This window comes from Lepidochelys olivacea (assembly GCF_965140295.1).
Source record: "Lepidochelys olivacea isolate rLepOli2 genome assembly, chromosome: 10".
Taxonomy (NCBI): Eukaryota; Metazoa; Chordata; order Testudines; family Cheloniidae; genus Lepidochelys; species Lepidochelys olivacea.
This window is the reverse complement of record NC_140420.1, coordinates 443511-466835: the sequence shown is the minus strand read 5'-3', so window position 1 is coordinate 466835 and position 23325 is coordinate 443511. Positions and strand designations below refer to the sequence as shown.

Here is a 23325-nt window from a genome sequence, read left to right as displayed (position 1 = left end):
TGCTTGTCAATTTTATATTGTCATCTTTCTATGTTAATCATTTGTCAGGATTTTCTGCCTTCAGGAAATTAAGAGGTGCCTTCATTTCTAAACTTGACTCATTGTAATAAGATGGACTGACTGCTCGATTAGATCAAATTCACATCTTTCAAAGGAGTCTTTTTTTCATGTTTCCTTCTACCTGGATCCCTGATAAATGTTTGATCCATCAATTTTTGAGCTCTTTACTACACATACAGACAGATGGCTACTGTAAAAATGTACCTTCCCTTTTAAGAAAAATCCTAGTTTGTCAAAATGCACTACTCAATATATCAGTTGTTCAGATATTATTTCCTCTCCTAAAGCTATAAATGCTGACAAGGCGTATTTCATTAGGGCCTTTTGCCTTTGGAATTTTTTCACCATTTGTCTGAAATAACCAGAGTTTGCTGAACTTTAGGGCATTTCCACCCACCCTGCTTTTAGAGATGGGGAGATTGTGAGGGGTCTGTGAGACTGGAATTTAGAGGCTTACATTATGTTTTAAAATTTTGCAGCTACCAGTGTGTTTTGTATCCATTCAAATGCATAATTGAATATTTTGAGTGTCAAGAGTGCCCAGGGCCTGGAACGGATGATTTTTTAGGTAACAGTACGAACCTAAATAAAGCATTGCTGCAGTTTAGCATTATCACTCATGGTTCTGTGATATTTCTCAGATGTTTAGGTTTACTCATAATCCCAAGATTCCAGGTCTGCAGTTGTTAATGACATCAAATGGAATAGAAGAAGAATAATAGAGAAATAGGCCTGCATCCGAGAGTGCTAAAGGAATTGGCAGCTGTGATTGCAGAGCCATTGGCCATTATCTTTGAAAACTCGTGGCGAATGGGGGAAGTCCTGGATGACTGGAAAAAGGCTAATGTAGTGCCCATCTTTTAAAAAAGGGAAGGAGGATGATCCTGGGAACTACAGGCCAGTCACCCTCACCTCAGTCCCCGGAAAACTCATGGAGCACGTCCTCAAGGAATCAATCCTGAAGCACTTACACGAGAGGAAAGTGATCAGGAACAGTCAGCATGGATTCACCAAGGGAGGGTCATGCCTGACTAATCTAATCGCCTTCTATGATGAGATTACTGGTTCTGTGGATGAAGGGAAAGCAGTGGATGTACTGTTTCTTGACTTTAGCAAAGCTTTTGACACGGTCTCCCACAGTATTCTCGTCAGCAAGTTAAAGAAGTATGGGCTGGATGAATGCACTATAAGGTGGGTAGAAAGTTGGCTAGATTGTCAGGCTCAACAGGTAGTGATCAATGGCTCCATGTCTAATTGGCAGCTGGTATCAAATGGAGAGCCCCAAGGGTTGGTCCTGGGACCGGTTTTGTTCAATGTCTTCATAAATGATCTGGAGGATGGTGTGGATTGCACTCTCAGCAAATTTGCGGATGATACTAAACTAGGAGGAGTGGTAGATACGCTGGAGGGCAGGGATAGGATACAGAGGGCCCTAGACAAATTGGAGGATTGGGCCAAAAGAAATCTGAGGTTCAACAAGGATAAGTGCAGAGTCTTGCACATAGGACGGAAGAATCCAATGCATCGCTACAGACTAGGGACCGAATGGCTAGGCAGCAGTTCTGCGGAAAAGAAGCTAGGGGTGACAGTGGACGAGAAGCTGGCTATGAGTCAACAGTGTGCCCTTGTTGCCAAGAAGGCCAATGGCATTTTGGGATGTATAAGTAGGGGCATAGCGAGCAAATCGAGGGACGTGATCGTTCCCCTCTATTCGATACTGGTGAGGCCTCATCTGGAGTACTGTGTTCAGTTTTGGGCCCCGCACCACAAGAAGGATGTGGATAAATTGGAGAGAGTCCAGCAAAGGGCAACAAAAATGATTAGGTGTCTGGAACACATATGAGGAGAGGCTGAGGGAACTGGGATTGTTTAGTCAGCGGAAGAGAAGAATGAGGGGGGATTTGATAGCTGATTTCAACTACCTGAGAGGTGGTTTCAGAGAGGATGGTTCTAGACTATTCTCAGTGGTAGAAGAGGACAGGACAAGGAGTAATGATCTCAAGTTGCAGTGGGGGAGGTTTAGGTTGGATATTAGGAGAAGCTTTTTCACTAGGAGGGTGGTGAAACACTGGAATGCATTACCTAGGGAGGTGGTAGAATCTCCTTCCTTAGAAGTTTTTAAAGTCAGGCTTGACAAAGCCCTGGCTGGGATGATTTAATTGGTGGTCAGTCCTGCTTTGAGCAGGGGGTTGGACTAGATGACCTCCTGAGGTCCCTTCCAACCCTGATATTCTATGATTCTAAGAATGTTGATAAATTGAAAAGGGTTCAGAAAAGAGCTACAAGAATGATTCAGGATCTGGAAAACAAGCCTTAGAATGAGACATTTAAACTTAAGTAGATATACCTTCTTATCGGAGAAGGGTAAGAGGTGCTTTGATCATGGTTAAGGCTGCGTGTCCGTCATAGAGGTCAGATTCTGTGTCTGTCTTCTGGCTCAGGGTGGGCCAGTAGCAGCAGTTTGGGTGTAGGAGAGGACTCAGGGCTGGGGCAGGGGGGTTGGAGTGTGGGGCAGCGCCCACCTCGGGGGTGGCCTTCTCCAGCTCCCATGGGCATATCCCTGCAGTTCCTAAGCGGAAGGGACATGGGGCTCTGCACGCTGCCCGCACCTGCAGGCGCTGCCCCTGCAGCTTCCATTCTGTGGTTCCTGGGCAATGGGAGCTGCGGAGCTGGCGCTTGTGGCAGGAGCAGTGTGCAGAGCCCCCCTGGCTGCCCTTCCCCCTAGGACCTGTGCGGACATGCCGGTTGGAGATGGGTAGGGAGCCTGCCAGCCCCGTCAACCCTCTCCTCCCCCACCACCAGCAGGGGTCCTGGCTGTGTGCCACCACCCACACCCCCAGCACGGCTGCATGCCCCCACCACCAGCACTAGCGGGAGTCCCAGGCTGCATGCTGCCGCCTCCCCTCACACCAGTAGGGGTCCTGGGCCACCCCTTGCAGCACTTCTGGCGCCACTGGATCACCCCCCTCCCAGGAGCACCCCCGGCCCAAGTTTTAGTGAGGGATATATAGTAAAAGTCATGGATAGGTCTTAGGCCATGAATTTTTGTTTTCTGCCTGTGACCTGTCCATGACTTTTACTAAAAATACCCGTGACTAAAATGTTGCTTTAATCATGGTCCACAAGTACTTGCATGGAGAAGAGATATCTGATAGACAGCTCTCTGAGAAAAAGCCACAAAGAGAGTCAGAAGCTGAAGCTTCACAAATTCAAACTAGAAAAAGTCAGCGTAACTATTCACTGGAACAACTTATTTAGGGATGGATTCTCCATCACTTGCTGTCTGTACATAAAGACTAGGATTCTTTATAAAAGAGATGCTGTAGCTCAAACAGAAATCATGGTCTCTTGATGCAAGAACCACTGGGTGAGGTTCTGTAGCTTGTATTGTGCGGGAACTCAGACTAGATGATTGTAATGGTCCCCTTCTGGCCTTAATAATCTGTGAAACAATGCTTTTTGTAGAGAGAATGTGAAGTGGCAATCTTTTTCTACTATTACTATTGGATTAGAAATTCCTCTATTGACTTACTATAGTCCTATTTTGTTTAAATGGGGAAGTCACTCCCTTGCTTTCACCTGGCTCAACTGCATTGATTATGCTGTAGAGTGTCCCTTAAAAATCTTAACCCTCTTCTAAAGGATGGGTTTCCAAGATCTGGACTGCTCAAGTTAATGCTTAATGAACTTGTAGTATAATAATAATAAATTCACCTTTATTCTTTTTGATTAGCTGTTCTGTAAAATGCCACCCAACTATTAAATTTCCTAGTTCTTTGAGCACTAAAGGGTGTTTGTGTTTAGTGGACAGGTTTAAAATATTGTTAGTAAACTAAACTGTGTAAGCCATGAAAGATTTTGCCGAGGACCAAATCACCCTAACCATCCTGTTTAGGTGTGTATGGTGCATTGTGGCTACATATGTTCAGTGTTGCAGGACTGTTAGTTGTTGCCCCATCCTACAAGGCCTGGCAGGGCTCTGTGCTCTGTGGTGTTCATTTGTATTTGTTCACAATCTTAGTTTGTTCCAGCGGATGCTTAGGCTAGTTTTGCTCCTTTGAGCATGTGCTTGGATCCTGATGCAAAACATAGGATTCCTCTTGCTTCACCTCACATTACGCTTACGTCTCCACAGCATGCTAACTGAGGGGTAAATAATCACAGGATTATGCAAACCATGGTAGTCTAACCTGTAAGAAAATGACCACACATGCTGTACTGTGCTGTCAGTCCCTGCATCCTCACTGGTGCTTTATCTGGCTATGACAAGCAGTACAGCTGTCTGGGAGCATATCCTAAGATTAATAGTACCACAACTCACTGCATCATTCTTAGCTCATATTTGCAGCATCTTGTGGGACAACTTGTCTGCCCGCTATGGGGACTGTGGAAAGTTTAATGGAGAGAACACTTAGTAAATTGCTTTGTTTGGCAATAACTATATACCCATAAAAAGGAACTGAAATGCTCTGAAATACAGAATAAAATGAGCCAAAAGAAAACAGTTATAAAATAACTATTCTCTTAATGATCTGTATGGTAAGAAAAAGTGGAGAGAAGAAAGTTCTTTTACAGCATTGCACTTCTGTCTTTACCTAGCTTTAAAAGCTTGAATGAGTCAAGGCTTTGAGATTAGGCTAGTAAGGTGATAAAGGTTCTTACCAAAACCTCAACTTTTGCAAGTTGGACAATAAAAGGGGTGAGTGGTTGTAGGAGAAAGGGAAGTTTTGACATGGAGGATTTTAAATCCATGTAAGAGTTTCACTATATCAGGGGGTTAGTGGGCATTATTCTGCTATAGCAAACACTGAAGATGCTTGAAGCAGGAAAAACTGCAAGCAGGATGCTGAACAGAGACAGATTTATAGTTCACTTCTGCCCAGGTCAAAGGCTAGGTAGATGGTGAGATAGTACACAGGAATTGGTGCCAAGGGGGCTTATGGGAAAGGATTGGAGGACCATTGCATCTCAACTGTTCTGATTGTTCATGGCTGCATGTTTTCACTGCTGTTACCTCAGGATAACCGTACATGTTAATAGCTACCACAGGATTTGCCTTATAGCTCATGGTGTGCTGCCTGTCTCACCACGTGGCACTGATAGTCATGTGGATGTGTGAACATGGAATGTGTGAAGGGGAAAACCCACAGCTGAGCCAGAGTTAATTCTGCAGTGATGGCATCTGCACTAGCAGAGTTTGTCATGGGAGTCACCAGTGTCCCAGCCAATCGCTGTCAGGCTCTGGACCTGGATGCCTGGACTGATAAGCACCACCACCACTGAGTGGCTCTGCTCCAAGAAGTAAGGAGCATGGCTTGATTTAGTTATTTTTAGTTACTATTGCCATAAGTTTTTTTCTGCTTTGTATTTAAAGTAAGTTTCCTTTTCTTGAATTTTCCCTGTAAGTGTTAGATGGGTTTGGTCTGGGCCCATATACATGGGGAGGACATCCGTCTTGAGCCCTGGTGAATGGCTTAACAAGTCCTTTCTTCTTCTGGAACATATTGAGGTCCCCAATAGCTGTATTGCTCCACAGCGCAGGGTGTGGTGATGGGGAGGTATTGAATCGCCTTGGGGAGGTATGTGCATTTGCCTTGTGGTAATGGGGACCAAGATGGTAGCCTTGCTGTGCCTCTATTAATTGATCCCTTTCTGTGTTCTCTTTCAGATATAAGTAGTGTAGAAGATGATTCTGAGGAAGCTTTTGGATTTTTGTGGCAACTCCCAGTGAAGTCCATGTGCTTTGGGAAGGAGTTGTCTCTGTTTGTCTGTAACCTTAGATCTTTCACCTTTTGTATTTTGCAAGTGAATACCTGTGGGATGAAAAAGTTAGAATGTTTCACTTATAAATAATGATGATAAAGTTTTTTTTTTCCACTTCATTTGCATCCATTGGGTGTAGGGATTAGAGTGTGGGGGATGGAAGTGACCAGATAGAACGGAGAACAGCAAAAGTACCTCTCAGGCCTACCCTCACTAGGAGTTTGGGGGCTTTGGAGCATTTGATTTCTGTTGAATATTACTTTAGCTATTGCTAGACCTATAATGTGGTAGGTTAGTGTCTTAACACATGACAGAACCAATGATCTGATCTGTCACAGCTGCCACTGAAATTGCATTCAGGAGAATTGTGGGATTGTACTGGAAGGGACTGCATGGGGTTTTTTTTTTTTTTTTTTTCCAGTATAGGATTATTTTGGTATATTTTAGCTCACTCTAAATGCCTTTATCATGCATTAAACTCAGTTGCATAATAAAAAACAGATCGCTTTTCACCCCAAACCAGAAAATAACTAATCAACAAAAACAAATACCCCTCCTCATCCTGAAATGGTATCCTTATCAGACCTTTCCCTTCCCAAGTGCATGGATAAATAGATGGGGCCTTACATTGTGCCCTGACAGTCAACAGATTGGACAAAGAAGAGGAGAAAAGCTCCAAAGTTTGAGTACACCTTGTGGGGAAAGATCTACCAGCAGCTTCTCTTTTTTGTATTGACAGGACTTCAGCTCAAATACGTGTGCTGATGTTGTGGTGGAAACATGGCAGAGGGAGAAGAGCAGTCTCAAGTAGGCAAATCCCAAAATGTTTAGGATTGAATAGGTCCAAAACAGTATCTTAAACTCCACCTGGAAATGAAAAGGCAGCCAATGCAGATGCCAAAGCACTGATGTTCTGGGCTCCAAGTGAGCCACACCGCTTGGTAAACGAGCTGCCATGTTCTATACAGCTTCAGTTTCTGGGTTCATTTAACAAATTCATATATTCTATAGCCAGAAAGGACAAATCATTTTTCATTCTGACCTGCATAACACAGGCAATAAAATTTCATCTGTAAATCATGTAAGCACAGTGATTTGTGGTTTAACTAAAGCATAATCCTGTAGTACCTTTGTTATATTAGAGCCCTGTACTATCAAATATATTCTTGTCAAGGTACATAGGTTATGATTTATAACCTTCTATTTGATAAGTTCAATAGATTGATCTCAAGCCTTGTTGTAAGACACGTTTTCCAGTTCTGATGTCTGTCTTGTGGTTTTGCTCTAAACCTTCTGTAGTTTACCTCCTTTTAGCAGTCAGGGCCAGTATTCCAGGAGTGATGTCCACAGTGCTATATACAGTGGCAATAAACTTGCCTACTCCTACCTGATGATCCTCTGATCATACATCCAGAGATCTCACTAATTCACTTAGTCAGCCATGTTTCCACCATGACCCCTAAATTCTTTTCAGAGGCATGGCTTTGCAGGATACATTCCCTACATGTTTTGTAATGTGACATACATTCTTTGTTCATAGATATAGGACTTTACTTTTGGCCATATTAAACCATGTATTTGCACCCAGTTTACCAACCAATCCAGATTGCTCTATATAAGTGACCTTCCCATATCATTATTAGCCATTCCACCAGTCTTTGTCCACAATGATCTTTTCTGCCAGTCACTGATAAAAGTTTTATAGCTTTTGATTGAGAATGAATCCCTGTGGGAGTCTGCTAGTAACATCCCCGTTTGATGATTTCCCTTTGAGATTTTAGCCATCTTATCTATGTAGTATGTGCTATATTGATTGATGTTAACTCTAATTAGAATTTCGTGCAGTACTAAGTCAAATGCCTTGTAGATGTAACTGTATTAACATAATGTAGACTTTTAATAACCACATTTGTAATATCAAAAAATGATATCCAGTTCAATTGACAGGACCTGTTTCTCATAAAACTTGTTGATCAGCATTACATTCCCATCCTGCAGTATATTTATTGAATTTCATGTTGGCTGTTATACCATTTTGCCTGGGATCAATGTCAGGCTAAGATATAGCCCCATGGGAAGCTTCACTGCACTAGTCTAATCCTGAGATGTTTGACACTGATAATGATAGCAAAGGCGACCTTTGAAGGAAACTCCTCCTCCTCCTCCTAGTCCGATGGGGAGGGAGTGGGGGGAAAGCTTCATGTTCATTGTTGCTGTATGGTTGTTTAACAAGATCGGGAATCAGTAATAGCAACAGATTGTGAACCCTGTTAACAAATGGTAGGCACCCTTTCCCTACCTGCTGCCCACCATTGCAGCTGCTAGGCTATAGTTTGCTGTTGCCACTGGTCCTGTAAGCTGAGGAATGACTGGACACTTGTCCATGTTAGTATTTTTTCTAAAATTTCTCACTGTTGCAATTGCTGGTACAGCTTTGGTGGTAGTATTGGTTTGAATTCTAGTTCAGATAAGTTGCCAGTGGCCACCAACACTTGTTACCATGTCATTTAGACCTTATCTGAGCCAGGTTAGACAACAGTAGTAAAAACACTGGCAGCGCCAAAAGGTCTGTCTACAATATTGCTCCTGCTGTCGTTACCACTGATAGAGCTGCACCAGTGAAATTTGGTGGGAAATTTGGCACCGAGAAAGGCTAATGTAGACACAACCACAATAGTTGGACTTGCTTTGAACAAGGCTGCACTAATGTAATCACTTGTGTGTGAACATGTGTTGCATACCAGATGTGACTGAGGGTTTAAGAGGTATTGGCGTGGCCAGAATGCTCTAGTATAGACAAGAGTCCAAAAAAAGGAGATGCCTAATTAGCCAATTTTGCTCTCCTAGGAATTGGCCTTTCTCTTCCAGTTCCACTTTTATTTGAATTGTCAGATTCCAGCAGCTATGGTGTTAACCATTCATATAACCTATGGGTGTAAAAGGAATAACAGGACAATACCTAGTGAGTCTTTATTTTGCATCGAGATAAGTTGTTTTTTTCCTGTTTGAGGTACTATTTCTGTTATTTTCAGCAATTGTTAGGGGGTAGTGCATGGAAGATGACAGAACCATGTAAACGCACGTTCCATACTGGATTTAAAAGAAAAATTGAAGGAAGCTTGTTAATAGTAATTTATGAGAGTGACACTGTCATATACATTTGACATGTTGCCCCCTAACTTTCCTTGCCTCTCAAATAGTTCCATTATTTTGAACAAAAAGAAAAGGAGTACTTGTGGCACCTTAGAGACTAACCAATTTATTTGAGCATAAGCTTTCTTGAGCTACAGCTCACTTCATCGGATGCATAAACTTTTGAACTTCAGTAGCTTTCAAACATACAGTATACTGTATTGATGAACAAACCATTTCTCCTGTAGGGCAGTAGTTCAAAAAACCCTACCTTTAAACATAGAAAAATGATTCAATAATAGTAGTGATCAGTATGTGATACTCTGTGAACAAGATCAAATTTTAAAAAGAAAATTTAGAATAACTGAAGTGTTGTCAAGCCTCTGACTTGGAGTACTGTGGCACTGGTTAGTTATATCAGCACTGTTGACTCTAGCTGTCTCGATCCTCACTCTGCTGTTGCAGTACCATATAGCATATATGCATATTAGCATAACAGCATAATAGCATATATGGTATTAGCAGATCTGAGAGTCTCACAGGAGCCAGAATCACTTTCTACCACTGACTCAAGTAGTACTGGGCCTATCTCTCACCTGCTACTGAGTACCTCTTCTCCCTCTTCCCCCGCCCCCTTCCTTCAGCAATTCACTGCCCCACCAATTGATTCTATGAATCTTGATTCTATGATTCTTGATTCTATGAATCAAGTTGCAGTGGGGGAGGTTTCGATTGGATATTAGGAAAAACTTTTTCACTAAGAGGGTGGTGAAACACTGGAATGCGTTACCTAGGGAGGTGGTAGAATCTCCTTCCTTAGAAGTTTTTAAGGTCAGGCTTGACAAAGCCCTGGCTGGGATGATTTAACTGGGAATTGGTCCTGCTTTGAGCAGGGGGTTGGACTAGATGACCTTCTGGGGTCCCTTCCAACCCTGATATTCTATGATTCTATGGTGTGGGGCACTTGTGCATTTATTCCTTAAGGATGTTTCCTCTGGTATCTTCTGCCTTAGACAAAGAATCCAGAGACTCTTCCGGGGCGGATTTTATGGAGACCATTGCTTTGGGCACAGACCATGGTTCCTTACTCCAGGGCTCCTAGGCTCTTACCTAACTATGTCCACATGGCTTTATTGGGGTTCAGAAGCCTCTTTTGGATGGAAGTGCTCCTGACAGACCTTGGACCCATAAGGACTCTCACTCTACAACATCAATTACCCAGTCTGCACCTGGTGACTTACCCAAGAAAATGCCACCTCACTGGATTTATTTCCTTGTCCTCCTTTGAGGCTATTGTTGTGCCTGTTACAACTACATAACTTTAAGGAGTATCAGGACCTGCTTTAAGAATCTTGGACTCTTAACAGATCCCCTTGGAAGAGATCCAGGAACCTACCCACAGGCTGGTTGACATCTTACAATCTCTCACTTCTGGCAGAATAGTGTTTTGTTAACTTTTGCTTGGATCTGTAATAGCCTTGTTATTTGGCAGACCACAGGTCCAGCAGCCTCTATCCCCCAGAAGGCAGACAAGAAATACCAGGCTCCGTCAAGGGAGGCTTAATTCTTTTATATGCATCCTGTACCACATTTGTTAGTAGTGACAGCAGCTAATGAGAAGTTGTCAGCAAAATAAGACCACACAAAAGGAACATGAGCCTAAATGATTGGATATATTTGGCTGTAAATAGTATTCATTAGCTAGTTTTGGAGTTTAGATCAGGTTCAAGATCAGTGGTTACAGTGGGGTGATGAGAAGCTCTCATAACTTCAGGGCTCTGACTTCCTCAAGAGGCTCAATCCATGGTAAAGGACTTGCCATTTAAAAGGTCAGTGTTATTTAGCTCTAAGATAAATTATGCTCTTTTTACATTGAAGGATTGTGGAGCTACGCTTGGTCCTCAGTTTTGGACCCTATTATGATGGAATATTCTGTCCAGTTCCATACTCTCCACCCTACTTCCCTATTCCTTTTCAGGGACCCGTCTCACAGTAATCTATTACACCAAGAAGTCCTGTCATTTCATTCACTTGAAGAGATGGAAAGGATAGTTCCTCAATACCAATGGAAAAGGTTCTACAGAAAATACTACTTGGTTGAAGGGGGGGAAGATTAAAGGATGGCAGACCTCCTTGTGCATAAGAAGGCACAACACATTCATATGCAAGTTGAAGTTCAGAGTGTGTCTAGATGGACATCGAATTGTGTGAGAGCCTGTTATGAAGTGGCGGAAGTGGACCTCTAGTTTCTCTCAGAGCTCATTCCACAAGAAATGTTTCCATAGTAGACACATGTAAAGTAGCCCCCTGGAGACCTATTCACACATATACAAAATATTTTGGTGTCCAGGAAGCTTCCAGATCAGATTCTACATTCAGGGAAGGATATGCTGAAAATGACTCCAAGCTCCCACCTCCATTATATTGGTCCACTTCTTCGAAGTCACCATACATGGAATATGCAGGTGGACAGACTCTCAAATGAGGGAGGAAATTTACTTAACTGTACAGTAACTGGGCTCTCTGAGGCCATGTCTACGCTACCACTCCCCTGAGCGACATAAGTTACGCTGTTATAAGTGGTAATTGCACAGCGCTACGTCCCACTGACATAGCTACTGCTCATTGCGGGTGGATTAATTGTGTCAACGGGAGAGCTCTCTCCTGTCGGCATAGAGTGGCATCAGTACAGCTGTGCTGCTGTAAACTCTCTAGTGTAGACATAGCCTGAGATGTGTTGTCCAGATGCACATTCCACAACCTGCCTTCCATCCCCCTCTACCTTGGCGTCCTACCAGAACTTTGTGGTGGAGACGAAACTAAGTGGTGATTGGCGCTCTCTTCCCTTTTATGCCCTTATCGTAGGGTGAGGACATTTATGGTGCATGAGCAGCCAAAGGGGACACTGGTGTCCAAAAGACTCATCTGGGGTGCATGCACCCCATACATTAAACAAGCATATAGACAATACATCTTCAAGAAATCCAGTTACTGTACAGTTAAGTAACTTTCCTTTCCTTTTGTAGCTCTTGGTTCACATTTGGAAGGTGGCTTAGAACTATAATGAATAAGCCTACTTAGTAAAGACAGGTTGTATTCTGCAGAAGTTGATGAGCCTCACACAAATGCCACCTATTTGCCATGAATGAGTAGAGCTTTTTTCAAGCCCTCGGATATGGGTGAGGCACAGCCTGCACTTCCTGAAAAACAGACATGGTATAGTCTCAGATGTTTTCTAGACTACAATGTTTATCATTCCTTTCCATAGTGCTGCTGCTTTGGTGAACAGACAAAGAATGTCTCTTAACTTTAGTTATATTTTGTGTGTTGAATATTCATCTCAAAAAGTGAACTTGTTTAACTGGGTGGGAGGTGGGGATGGGGGGAGAATTCCTGTACTTTGTAGAATACCAATTGGTGAATAGTTGTTTTAAAATCTACATTTTGGAATGGAACCTTTTAAACCCAAACATGTGGGTGAGTGCAGGTTGGATTTCCTTCCAAAGAGCCTTCCTACTTAAATCCAGAAAATTTTGAACCCTGTGGAAATGGGGCATTTTCAGTGTAATCACAGACTGAAACCTGTGAAATGCAAAATAATTTTTAAGCTTCAACAGGAAAGACTGTGATATCAAATTTGTGAGGGGTGTGTGTGGGTGTGTGCCTGACTTTTGCTTCACAGTAAGTTGGCAAAACAATGCATAACTGTCTTTTGAGGAACTCTAAACCTCTGAGTTTAAAACAATGTTTAAACCTAGGGCAGTGTTTGATTTTAGAAAAATGATAATTTCCCAATACAGTGCAGTCAGGTTTTAATTTCAGAAAGATTTGGCAATACTTTCATATTGCCTGCATTGCATTCTCTGCTTGGTTGCACAGCCACAAGCATCTACAGCAAACATGTGACAAACTAATGGCAGTATGTCACTGACAGGAAAGCCAGCTTGAGAATAGTCTGTGCTCACAGTTATGATTTTGGGGAATTGGGTATCCAAGTAGCTAAAATGATCTAGCAGTTTTCTCTGATTATTTTTCCTATGGAGATTACAAAAGTCAGGGTTCAGTAGGCTTTTCTTGTCACTGCTCCTTTGAGTGCTATATTTGGCTATTGCTTTGGTTTGGCATTAGGATATCTCTTTGTGACCATATTTGGAATTTAAATATTGAAACCTTCCTTCTGGTGGGAAGAGACTACAAGGCAGGGCATGGATTAAAAAACAAAAAACCTGTCAAACATGGATGGGAGTGTAGAACTCTGCTCCTGCTTGTCTCATCTTTTTGTGACCCCTGCACCTCGCGCCCCCCAGCCAAGAAATACCACTGAAAAGTTGGGGGTTCCATGAATATCTTAAAATGATAAAATAGTCACTCCTTTGTCGTCAGCAAATGTAGAAATTTGTCCCGTGTGTATGACCACGGTTTTTACACTTCATTTAATTTTTCCTTGTATGTTTCATTGTAGTTTAGAAAATTAATCCGTGTGATTTACAAGCTTCAATTTATGTTTAGTACCCAGCTGTTCAAGGCTACTGTTTGTTGAAAGTATACAACACTTATTCATTCACAAGATGGACTGATTTCTCTAAGGCTCTAGTAGTTTGCAGTAAGCTTAAAGTTCAGGTTAATTCATAGCAGATACCACTTTGACATTTTGATCCACAGGTATTAGGCGATTCTTAAAGGAGAGCCCTGAAAAGACTGCATTCTTGAGATGAATGCCTTCTGGTTATGTGTCTGAGTCTGTGCTGTTGTAGATGTCATTGAGGCATATTTCAGTCAGGCTAATGATTCATTTGACAAGTTAAGAGCTGCTATCTCTGGAATGAGTTCTCAAGCATTGACAGGCCAAAGGATTTCCAGTTTTGGGGAAAATTCAGGCTTGATTTGGCAATTTGCAGCGTAAAGGAGGGATCTTTAGAGCTAAACTGGGTAAAATTACTGTTTTTGAAGAGTGTGACTACATTAATGGTCCTTAAACCAATTTCCCAGCTTTTGTTTCTTTTTAATTAAACAATCACTCTTAGTTGTAGGCTAAGTCTACACTATGGACCTTACAGCAGTAAACTGTACTACTGCAGCTGTGTCGCGGTAAGGTCTCCTGTGTAGCCACTCTATGCTGACGGGAGAGCTCTCCTGCCGGCATAATTAAACCACCCCCAACAAGCGGTGGTAGCTTTTGATGGGAGAGTGTCTCCCTCTGACATAGCGCTATCCACACTGGTTCTTTTGTCGATGAAACTTTTGTCGGCCAGGGATGTGTGGTTTTTTTGTTTTTGTTTTTCCCCACACCCCGACCAACAAAAGTGCCAGTGTAGACATAGCCTCATGTGAATATTCCACCCCTCTAAGTGACATAGGTTACACCCATCATAAGCGCTAGTGTGCACAGTGCTATGTTGGTGAGAGAGCTGCAACTGCAGATCATTGAGGGTAGATTAATTATGTTGACAGGAGAGCACTCTCCCATTGTTATAGAGTGGCTATACGAGACATCTTACACCAGTGCAGTCGTAGAGTCTACTCCTATAGTGAAGACATAGCCTTGGAAGTTCAACTATATATTTTTAAGGAGATGGGGATTGTAAATAAGATGTTTAGGGATAGGTAAATGAAGTGTGTGTGTTGGGGGGTGTCCCAATTATTTGATTTGCTGGCCATGTGGTGATATATGAAGAACAGATATTGTGATGATGGTGCAGGGGCATGTAAGTACTTACATGTGGGGGGACTCACAAATCACTTTTTCAGCCTGACTTTTATTACCTAGCATATGGTAATATCTGTGCACTTACTGGGGCAGATCCCATGGTTATGGTGCTGAAAAACATACTGTCCATAGAGGTGGAGCACATTACTTCTAGACATGTGCACACTGTTTTTTTTTGTTTTTTGCTTTTTGCTAGCCATGCGATTGTGAAACATCTAATTTCCTTCATTGATAGGGTAACTGGCTTAGTGGGTGAGGGGAAGCAATAGACTTCATTGATCTTAACTTTAGTATGGCTCTTGATACAGTCCTACATGATATTTTTATAAACAAACTAGAAAAATATGGTCTAGATGAAATTACTATAAAATGAGTGCACAACTGGTTGAAAAAAGTACTCCAAAAGTAGTTATCAACAGTTTGCTGCCAAACTGGGAAGGACGTATCAAGTGGTGTCCCAAAGGGTTTTTTTCTTTGTCCAATACTAGTCAATATTTTTATTAATGACTTAGAAAAGGGAGTAGTGTGTGCTTGCAAAATTTGCAGATGACTTCAAGCTGGGAAAGATTGCAAGCACTTTGGAAGACAAGATTAGAATTCAAAATGATCTTGATAAATTGGACAAATGGTCTGAAATCAGTAAGATGACAATCAATAAAGATATGTGCAAAATACTATGTTAAGAAAAAATCAACTGCACAAATCAAAATAACTGGCTAGGCAGCATTACTACAATAAAAGCTCTAGGTGTTATAGTGGATCCCAAATTGAAACTGAGTCAAAAGACAGCTTTCAGAGTAGCAGCCGTGTTAGTCTGTATCCACAAAAAGAAAAGGAGGACTTGTGGCAAATTAGAGACTAACAAATTTATTTGAGCATAAGCTTTTGTGAGCTATAGCTCACTTCATCGGATGCATGCAGTGGAAAATACAGTGGGGAGATTTATATACACAGAGAACATGAAACAATGGGTGTTACCATACACACTGTAATGAGAGTGATCACTTAAGGTGAGCTATTACCAGTAGGAGAGCAGAGGAGAGGGGGAACCTTTTGTAGTGATAATCAAGGTGGGCCATTTCCAGCAGTTGACAAGAACATCTGAGGAACAGGGGCAGGGGGAATAAACATGGGGAAATAGTTTTACTTTGTGTAATGACCCATCCACTCCCAGTCTTTATTCAAGCCTAAGTTAATTGTATCCAGTTTCCAAATTAATTCCAATTCAGCAGTCTCTCGTTGGAGTCTGTTTTTGAAGGTTTTTTGTTGAAGAATTGCCACTTTTAGGTCTGTAATCGAGTGACCAGAGAGATTGAAGTGTTCTCCCACTGGTTTTTGAATGTTATAATTCTGACGTCTGATTTGTGTCCATTTATTCTTTTACGTAGAGACAGTCCAGTTTGGCCAATGTACATGGCAGAGGGGCATTATTGGGACATGATGGAATCTATCACATTGGTACATGTGCAGGTGAATGAGCCTCTGATAGTGTGGCTGATGTGATTAGGTCCTATGATGTCCCCTCGATAGATATGTGGACACAGTTGGCAACGGGCTTTGTTGCAAGGATAGGTTCCTGGGTTAGTGGTTTTGTTGTGTGGTGTGTAGTTGCTGGTGAGTATTTGCTTCAGGTTAGGGGGCTGTCTGTAAGCAAGGACTGGCCTGTCTCCCAAGAGCTGTGAGAGTGATGGGTCGTCCTTCAGGGAAGGTTGTAGATCCTTGATGATGCGTTGGGAGAGGTTTTAGTTGGGGGCTGAAGGTGATGGCTAGTGGCATTTTGTTATTTTCTTTGTTGGGCCTGTCCTGTAGTAGGTGCCTTCTGGGTACTCTTCTGGCTCTGTCACTTCACTTCAGCAGGCGGGTATTGTAGTTGTAAGAACGCTTGATAGATATCATGTAGGTGTTTGTCTCTGTCTGTCTGAGGAGTTGGAGCAAATGTGGTTGTATCATAGAGCTTGGCTGTAGACAATGGATCGTGTGGTGTGGTCTGGATGAAAGCTGGAGGCATGTAGGTAGGCATAGCAGTCAGTAGGTTTACGGTATAGGGTGATGTTTATGTGACCATCGCTTATTAGAACCGTAGTGTCCAGGAAGTGGATCTCTTGTGTGAACTGGTCCAGGCTGAGGTTGATGGTGGGATGGAAATTGTTGACATTATGGTGGAATTCCTCAAGGGCTTCTTTTCCATGGGTCCAGATGATGCTGATGTCATCAATGTAGCGCAATTAGAGTAAGGGCATTAGGGGACGAGAGCTGCGGAAGCGTTGTTCTAAGTCAGCCATAAAAATGTTGGCATACTGTGGGGCCATGCTGTACTCATAGCAGTGCCACTGATTTGAAGGTATACATTGTCCCCAAATGTGAAATAGTTATGGGTGGTTATCGGGGATACTGTTCCTGACGGCTTGTAATCCATCTTTGTGTGGAATGTTGGTGTAGAGGGCTTCTACATCCATAGTGGCCAGGATGGTGTTTTCAGGAAGATCACTGATGGATTGTAGTTTCCTCAGAAAGTCAATGGTGTCTTGAAAATAGCTGAAAGTGCTGGTAGCGTAGGGCCTGGGGGGAGTCTACATAGCCAGACAATCCTGCTGTTAGGGTGCCAATGCCTGAGATGAAGAGGCGTCCAGGATTTCCAGATTTATGGATCTTGGGTAGCAGATAGAATACCTCTGGTTGGGGTTCCAGGGGTGTGTCTGTGCAGATTTGTTAATGACACTGTTGTGTGAAAAAGGCAAATGTAATTTTGGGATGTGTTAACGGCCATATCCTGTGTAAGACATGAGTGGTAGTTGCTCCACTCATTGGTGAGGGCTCAGCTGGAGTACAGTGTCCAGTTTTGGACACCACACTTAAAGATTTGGACAGACTCGAGAGAGTCCAGAAGAGAGCAACAAAAATAAGAGATTTAGCAAACATGACCTGTGAGGAAAGGTTGAAAGAGTTGGGCATGTTTAGTCTAGAGAAAAGAAGTCGGGGGTGGGGGGTGGTACACAGCATAGTCTTCAAATATGCAAAAGGTTGTTATAAAGAGGATGGTGACAGGATGTCAGTTATCAATTGTTCTCCACACCCACCAAGGCTGGGACAAGAATTATTTGGCTTAATTTGCAGCAAGGGAGATTTAGGTTAGCTACAAGGAAAAAGTTCTCCCATAGTTACCCCTGTCATTGGAGATGTCTAACAGGTTAGATGGACATCTGTCAGGGTTGGTTTGCTTGACCTCTTGAGGTCCATTCCATCCCTACACTTTCATGATTCTGTGATTTAGCTGTTGCAGCATAAAGTTACATTCCTACAATAGTTAGATTGCAAACCAAGAGGTTATACAAAAGTCGGATCAAATACAATTTCTAAGACCACCTGTCTGACATCAAGGTGTTCAGAATACTGTACCTTCCCTAGACATGGCTGGAGAGAATTCCCAGAGTCAGAGGGAATTACAGCAAAGCATTATCACTATGCACAGGCTTCGATAAATTACATTTGTAAGTGATTTTTAATATTGTAAAATTTCATTTAAATGTGCATCTATAGGATACTGCTGTTCTGGAGACTGTGGGATTGGCTCTCAGTAGAGTGCCACCGACCGACCTTGTAGTTCTACTTGGGGACTTCAACACTTATGTGGGGAATGATGGAGATACCTGGAGGGGAGAGATTGGGAGGAATGGCCTCCCTGGTCTGTGCTAGTCATGGATTGTCCATAACTAATACCATGTTCAAACACAAGGTTGCTCATAAACGTACTTGGTACCAGAGCATCTTGGGTCGAAGATCAATGATCGACTTCATGGTTGTCTCATCAGACATAAGGCTGTACGCTCTGGAAAGTCAGGTGAAGAGAGAGGCAGAGTTGGCAACCTGATTGCCGCTTTGTGGTGAGTTGGATCCAATAAATTGGACCCCAGCTGGATAGACAGGAGGCCCAAATGATCAGTGTGAGTCTCCTGGGAACATCAGGTAGAGGACCCTGTGCAGAAAGACTTCAATTCCCACCTCTGGAAGAACTTCTGCTGCATTCTGGGTGAGATCTTGGACGTTGAGTTTGAGTGGACCATGTCCAGGGCCTCAATTGTTGAGGCAGCTACAAAAAGCTGTGGTCTGAAGGCATTTGATTCCTGTCATGGTGGCAACCCTAGGATCTGCTGGTGGACTTCAGTGGTGAGGGAGGCTGTCAAGGCAGTGAAGGACTCCTGATACAGCTCAGAGCTGCCTGCTGGCTAAGAGGGCTGCGATTGTGGTGGTTGTTGAAGTGAAAGCACTGGCTTGGGAGGCGTTTGGAGAGACCATGGAGAATGAGTACCAGACAGCCTCAAAGGTGTTCTGGTGAACCATTTGTTGCCTTAGGAGGATCAGCGAGATGTTGCCCAAGCTGTACTCAGTAAGGGTGGTGAAACGCTGACCTCGACTGAGGAGATTGTCGAGAGCTGGAAGGAGCACTTTGAGGAACTCCTCAACCTCGTGGACATGCCCCGCTTCCAGGAGGCAGCACCGGAAACCTCCATGAGATCAGATCTGTTTCTGCTGCTGAGATCAATAGGGTAGTAAGTGCCTCCATAGTGGTAAGGCAGCAGGGGTGGACGAGATTTGCCCAGAGATGTTGAAAGCACTAGACGATGTTGGGGTGTGGTGGTTAACGAGCATCTTCAATGTTGCATGGAAGGCGGGTGCAGTATCTCTGGACTGGCAAACCAAGGTGGTGGTCCCAATCTTTAAGAAAGGAGACCAGAGGATGCGTTCCAATTATAGGGGGGGATCACATTCCTCAGCCTCCCCAGCAAAGCCTGTGCCAAGGTGCTGGAGAGGAGGTTACCCCCCTTAGTCGAACCTCAGATTCGGGAGAGACAATGTGGATTCCATCCCAGCCATTGAACAATGGACCATTTGTTCTCTCATAGATACTTGAGGGGTCATGGGAGTTTGCTAATCCAGTCTACCTTTTTTTTTTGGAGACCTAGAGAAGGCATATGACCACTTCTTATGGGAAGTGCTGTGGGAGCATGAGGTGCTGGTGCCACTTTTGCATACTATCTAGTCCCTCTATTCTCAGCGTGAGAGTTGTGTTTTGTATTCTTGGTATTAAGTTGAGTTTGTTCAAGGTGGGCATTGGACTCTGCCAACTGTGTATCTTGCTCCCACTCCTGTTTGTGATTTTCAAGGACAGGATATCAAGGCACAGCTGAGCTGTGGAGTGCATCAAGTATGGGGACTCTCTGCTGTTTGCAGATGATGATGTCTTCCTTGCTTCTTCAGACTTTGATTTCTGACATGCACTCTAATGTTTCGCTGCAGAGCGTGAAGCGGCTGGGATGAGAATCAGCACTTCCAAATCAGAGGCCATGGTCTTTGCTTGGAAGAAAGTGGACTATTCTCTCCAGGTGAGGAGGAAGCAGCTGTCCTTAGTGGACAAGTTCAAGTATCTAGGGGTCTTGTTCACGAGTGATGGCAAGCGGGAACATGAGATCAATTGACAGATTGGTGCGGTGGTGATAGCGATGTGGGTGCTGTACTGATCCATGGTGGTGAAGCAGGAGCTGAGTTCTCTGATGAAGCTCTCCGTTTACAGGTAACGCTACGTCCCCATCCTCACCTATGGTCATGAATTTAGATAATGACCGAAGGACGAGATTGTGGGTACACATGGTGCAAATGAGGTTACTCTGCAGAGTGGCTGGGATTACTATTTGAGATAGGGTGAGGAGCTTAGCTATATGGGAGGGCCTGAGAGTAGAGCTGCTACTCCTCCAGATCAAGAGGAGCCAGTTGAGGTGGTTTGGGCACCTGATAAGGATGCCCCCAGGAGGCTTCCATTAGAACTATACTCGGCATGTCCCACTGGGTGGAGGCCCCGAGGCCAACCCGTGACACAATGGAGAGATTATATCTCTGGGCTGGCCTGGGAACACTGAGGGGAATCCCCCAGGAGGAGCTGGAACCTGTTGTGGAGGAAATGGAGGTCTGGTCCTCCCTACTCTCCATGCTGCCGCCACGGCCCTCACCAGGAAAAGCGACATAAAGTAAAAAAAAAAAATCACCAGTCAAGCTGGAAAGTAAGGTTTTATGTAACATACATTCCACAAAACTCCAATAGTTTTCTTAGATTTTGGTGAGAATCTACGCTCTCAGCCAGGTTCGAAGGAAATTTTGTTTAGTAGCTTTCACATTTTAAACATTTTGAAATCCTGCAGGTGAGTGGAGGGTCCCCTAAGCAGTGTTCTTATCAAGAAAAAGAAAGGTACAAACAGTTTTTAGGCAGGGTGTCTCTTTGCTGTGCCCTGAAGGTGCTTGAGCAAGTGGTTTTCACATCAGTGTGACTTGAAGAATTTCTGTCTGTTTGTCAAAAAGTGTGTTACTGTGTCAGAACTGAAAATCTTTTAGATGCTAGGCAACGCTGCATAATCCCACTGGTTTTTCATATCTTCATCTTGATAATCCAGTCCCCTCTTTCTCTCAAATTTTGGATTTGAAGCTACATTAACTATAGTACTTCCTATTCAGAGGGTAAATAAAAACCTCTTTTGATACTTTAACTTGTGATTAAAAATCCCATAACCACCATTAATACCATAGCTTCACAACAGTATCGTATAGATGCTCATTTAAAATATCTTTTACAAGAGGTTATCACTTACAAATACAGTTTGTATAAACCTGTGCATGGTGGTGATTTGCTGTAATTCCTCTGACTCTAGCAATTCTCTCCAGCCATGTTTGGGGAAGGTACAGTTTTCTGAACACCTTGGTGTTAGATGGGTTGTCTTAGAAATTTTACTTGATCTGAGCTTTGTATAACCTCTTGGTTTGCAATCTAATTATTGTAGGAACGTAACTTTATGCTCTTTACAGCTAAGAAATACCATACTAATTAACACTAATTACCTGTATGATATAGTTCATGTGCAGAAAATAGAGAAGCATATTGGCTTCATATGACTTTTGTTCTGCTCTACTGAAACAGGATTTAAAAGTGTAAAACACTCTACATTATTAATGTTTTTTGTAATTTGGAAGCTGGCAGCTGAGCATGTGCAGTAAATAGCTGGTAAGTATAACTTTCCTGTCTAATACAATCCCTTTTCCCCACCCATCACTAGGTTAACTGTCTCATATGCTTCTGTGCTGCCATAAAAAATTTGACAATTGAATATTTAATTCAGTTCATACTACAAACCTCTCCTGAGCTTTCACATTGTCTTCTGCTTGCACAGTTGTACTCTTTCAGTGACAGTGGGCAGTAAGCATTCTGCTCCCTTAATTAGGACAGAATACTTGGAGTTGGAATTCTTGGTTCTGTTCCTAGCTTTCTTTGCTGAATTGGGAATCGGGATTGAGTATCCTATGGATGGTCAACTCCTCAATCTCCAACATCTCCAAACAAAATCAAAGATCATGAGAATTGGCATCACTGACCTTCAGTATGCAGATGGCTGCGTCATTCTCGCACATATAGAGGCTGACCTCCGGAGTACCTTAAATCTTTTTGCAGATGCCTATCACAGCCTTGGTCTTTCTCTCATCATTAGGAAAACCAAGATACTATACCAACCCTCACCTGCACAAACTACTCTTTGTACTCCGCAAATCGCCATCAGTGGAGACCCCCTGGAAAATGTGGACCATTTTCTATACCTTGGCAGCCACCTCTCCCAAACAGCCGGCATTGACACATAAATTGAATACAGGATCCGCTGTGCCAGCACATCCTTTGAAGACTCGTTTGAATAGCCTTCCAAGGATAGGGATCTGCAAACAGGCACCAAGATCTTGGTTTACAAGGCAGTTGTCATCCCCATCCTTCTCTGTGGATGTGACACCTGGGTAATCTATAGATGACATCTCAGACGACTGTAGTGGTTCCAACAGTGCTGCCTCAGGAGGATTCTCAGGATCAGCTAGGAAGACTAATGCACTAACATCAGCGTTCTCTCTGCAGCCAACATCAACAGTATAGAAGCACAGGTCATGAAACGCCAACTCCGCTGGGCTGGTTACTGTGTAGGTATGCCTGACACTCGCCTCCTGAAGCAAGTACTCGTTTCTCTGTTAAATTAGGGAAGAAGGGTTCTCGGAGGGCAGCAGAAGTGCTTCAAAGATATACTGAAAGTACACCTTTAAAAGGGAGGCATCAATCCAGGAAACTGGGAGGACTATGGCGCGGAACAGAACACCGTGGCACCACACCATACACCAAGCCGCAGCTCACTTTGAGGAGAACAGACATGCTCATAAGTAGTGCTCCCTCTAATTTTCCCTACGCATGTGCAGAATGAATTTTATGTGCACCAATATGGAGGGGATGTGTGACACATCACCTCCATATTGGTGCACATAACAAAATTCATGTGGTGGGGGTGGGGCCGAGGGGTTTGGAGTGTATGTGTGGGGGCGCAGGGCTGAGGCAGAGGATTGGGATGCAGGGAGGCAGGTGAGGGCTCTGAAGTAGGGCTGGGGATAAGGGGCTCAGGGTTGGGGTGCAGGGGTCTGAGGGCTCTGGCTGGGGGTTAGGGATTTGGGGAGCAGGCTGCTTGGGACTTGGGGGTGATGGTGGGTAGAGATGAGTATCTCTCTCTCTCTCTCCCCCCTCCTTCCAACAGCAACTGGGCTCGGGGCAGGGAGGTGCCTCTTCTCTGGCTGCAGCACGTCCATGCTGGGGCCAGTGG

At 43.4% G+C, this 23325-nt stretch overlaps 1 protein-coding gene across 4 annotated transcripts in view; it reads left to right on the top strand.

Annotated features, from left to right (window-relative positions):
• The window catches only part of PDPK1 (3-phosphoinositide dependent protein kinase 1), a 161741-nt gene that overhangs the window by 11536 nt on the left and 126880 nt on the right, over positions 1 to 23325 (top strand). For 3 of the 4 annotated variants that reach the window (XM_084642354.1, XM_084642355.1, XM_084642351.1), the window contains exon 2: positions 19958 to 20043. The exons of the other annotated variant lie outside the window; for it this stretch is intronic. In XM_084642354.1, the coding sequence (XP_084498480.1) occupies positions 19975 to 20043 (69 nt within the window). In that variant the 5' untranslated portion in view covers positions 19958 to 19974. The remainder of the gene's footprint in view (positions 1 to 19957; positions 20044 to 23325) is intronic. 4 annotated transcript variants of the gene reach the window in all.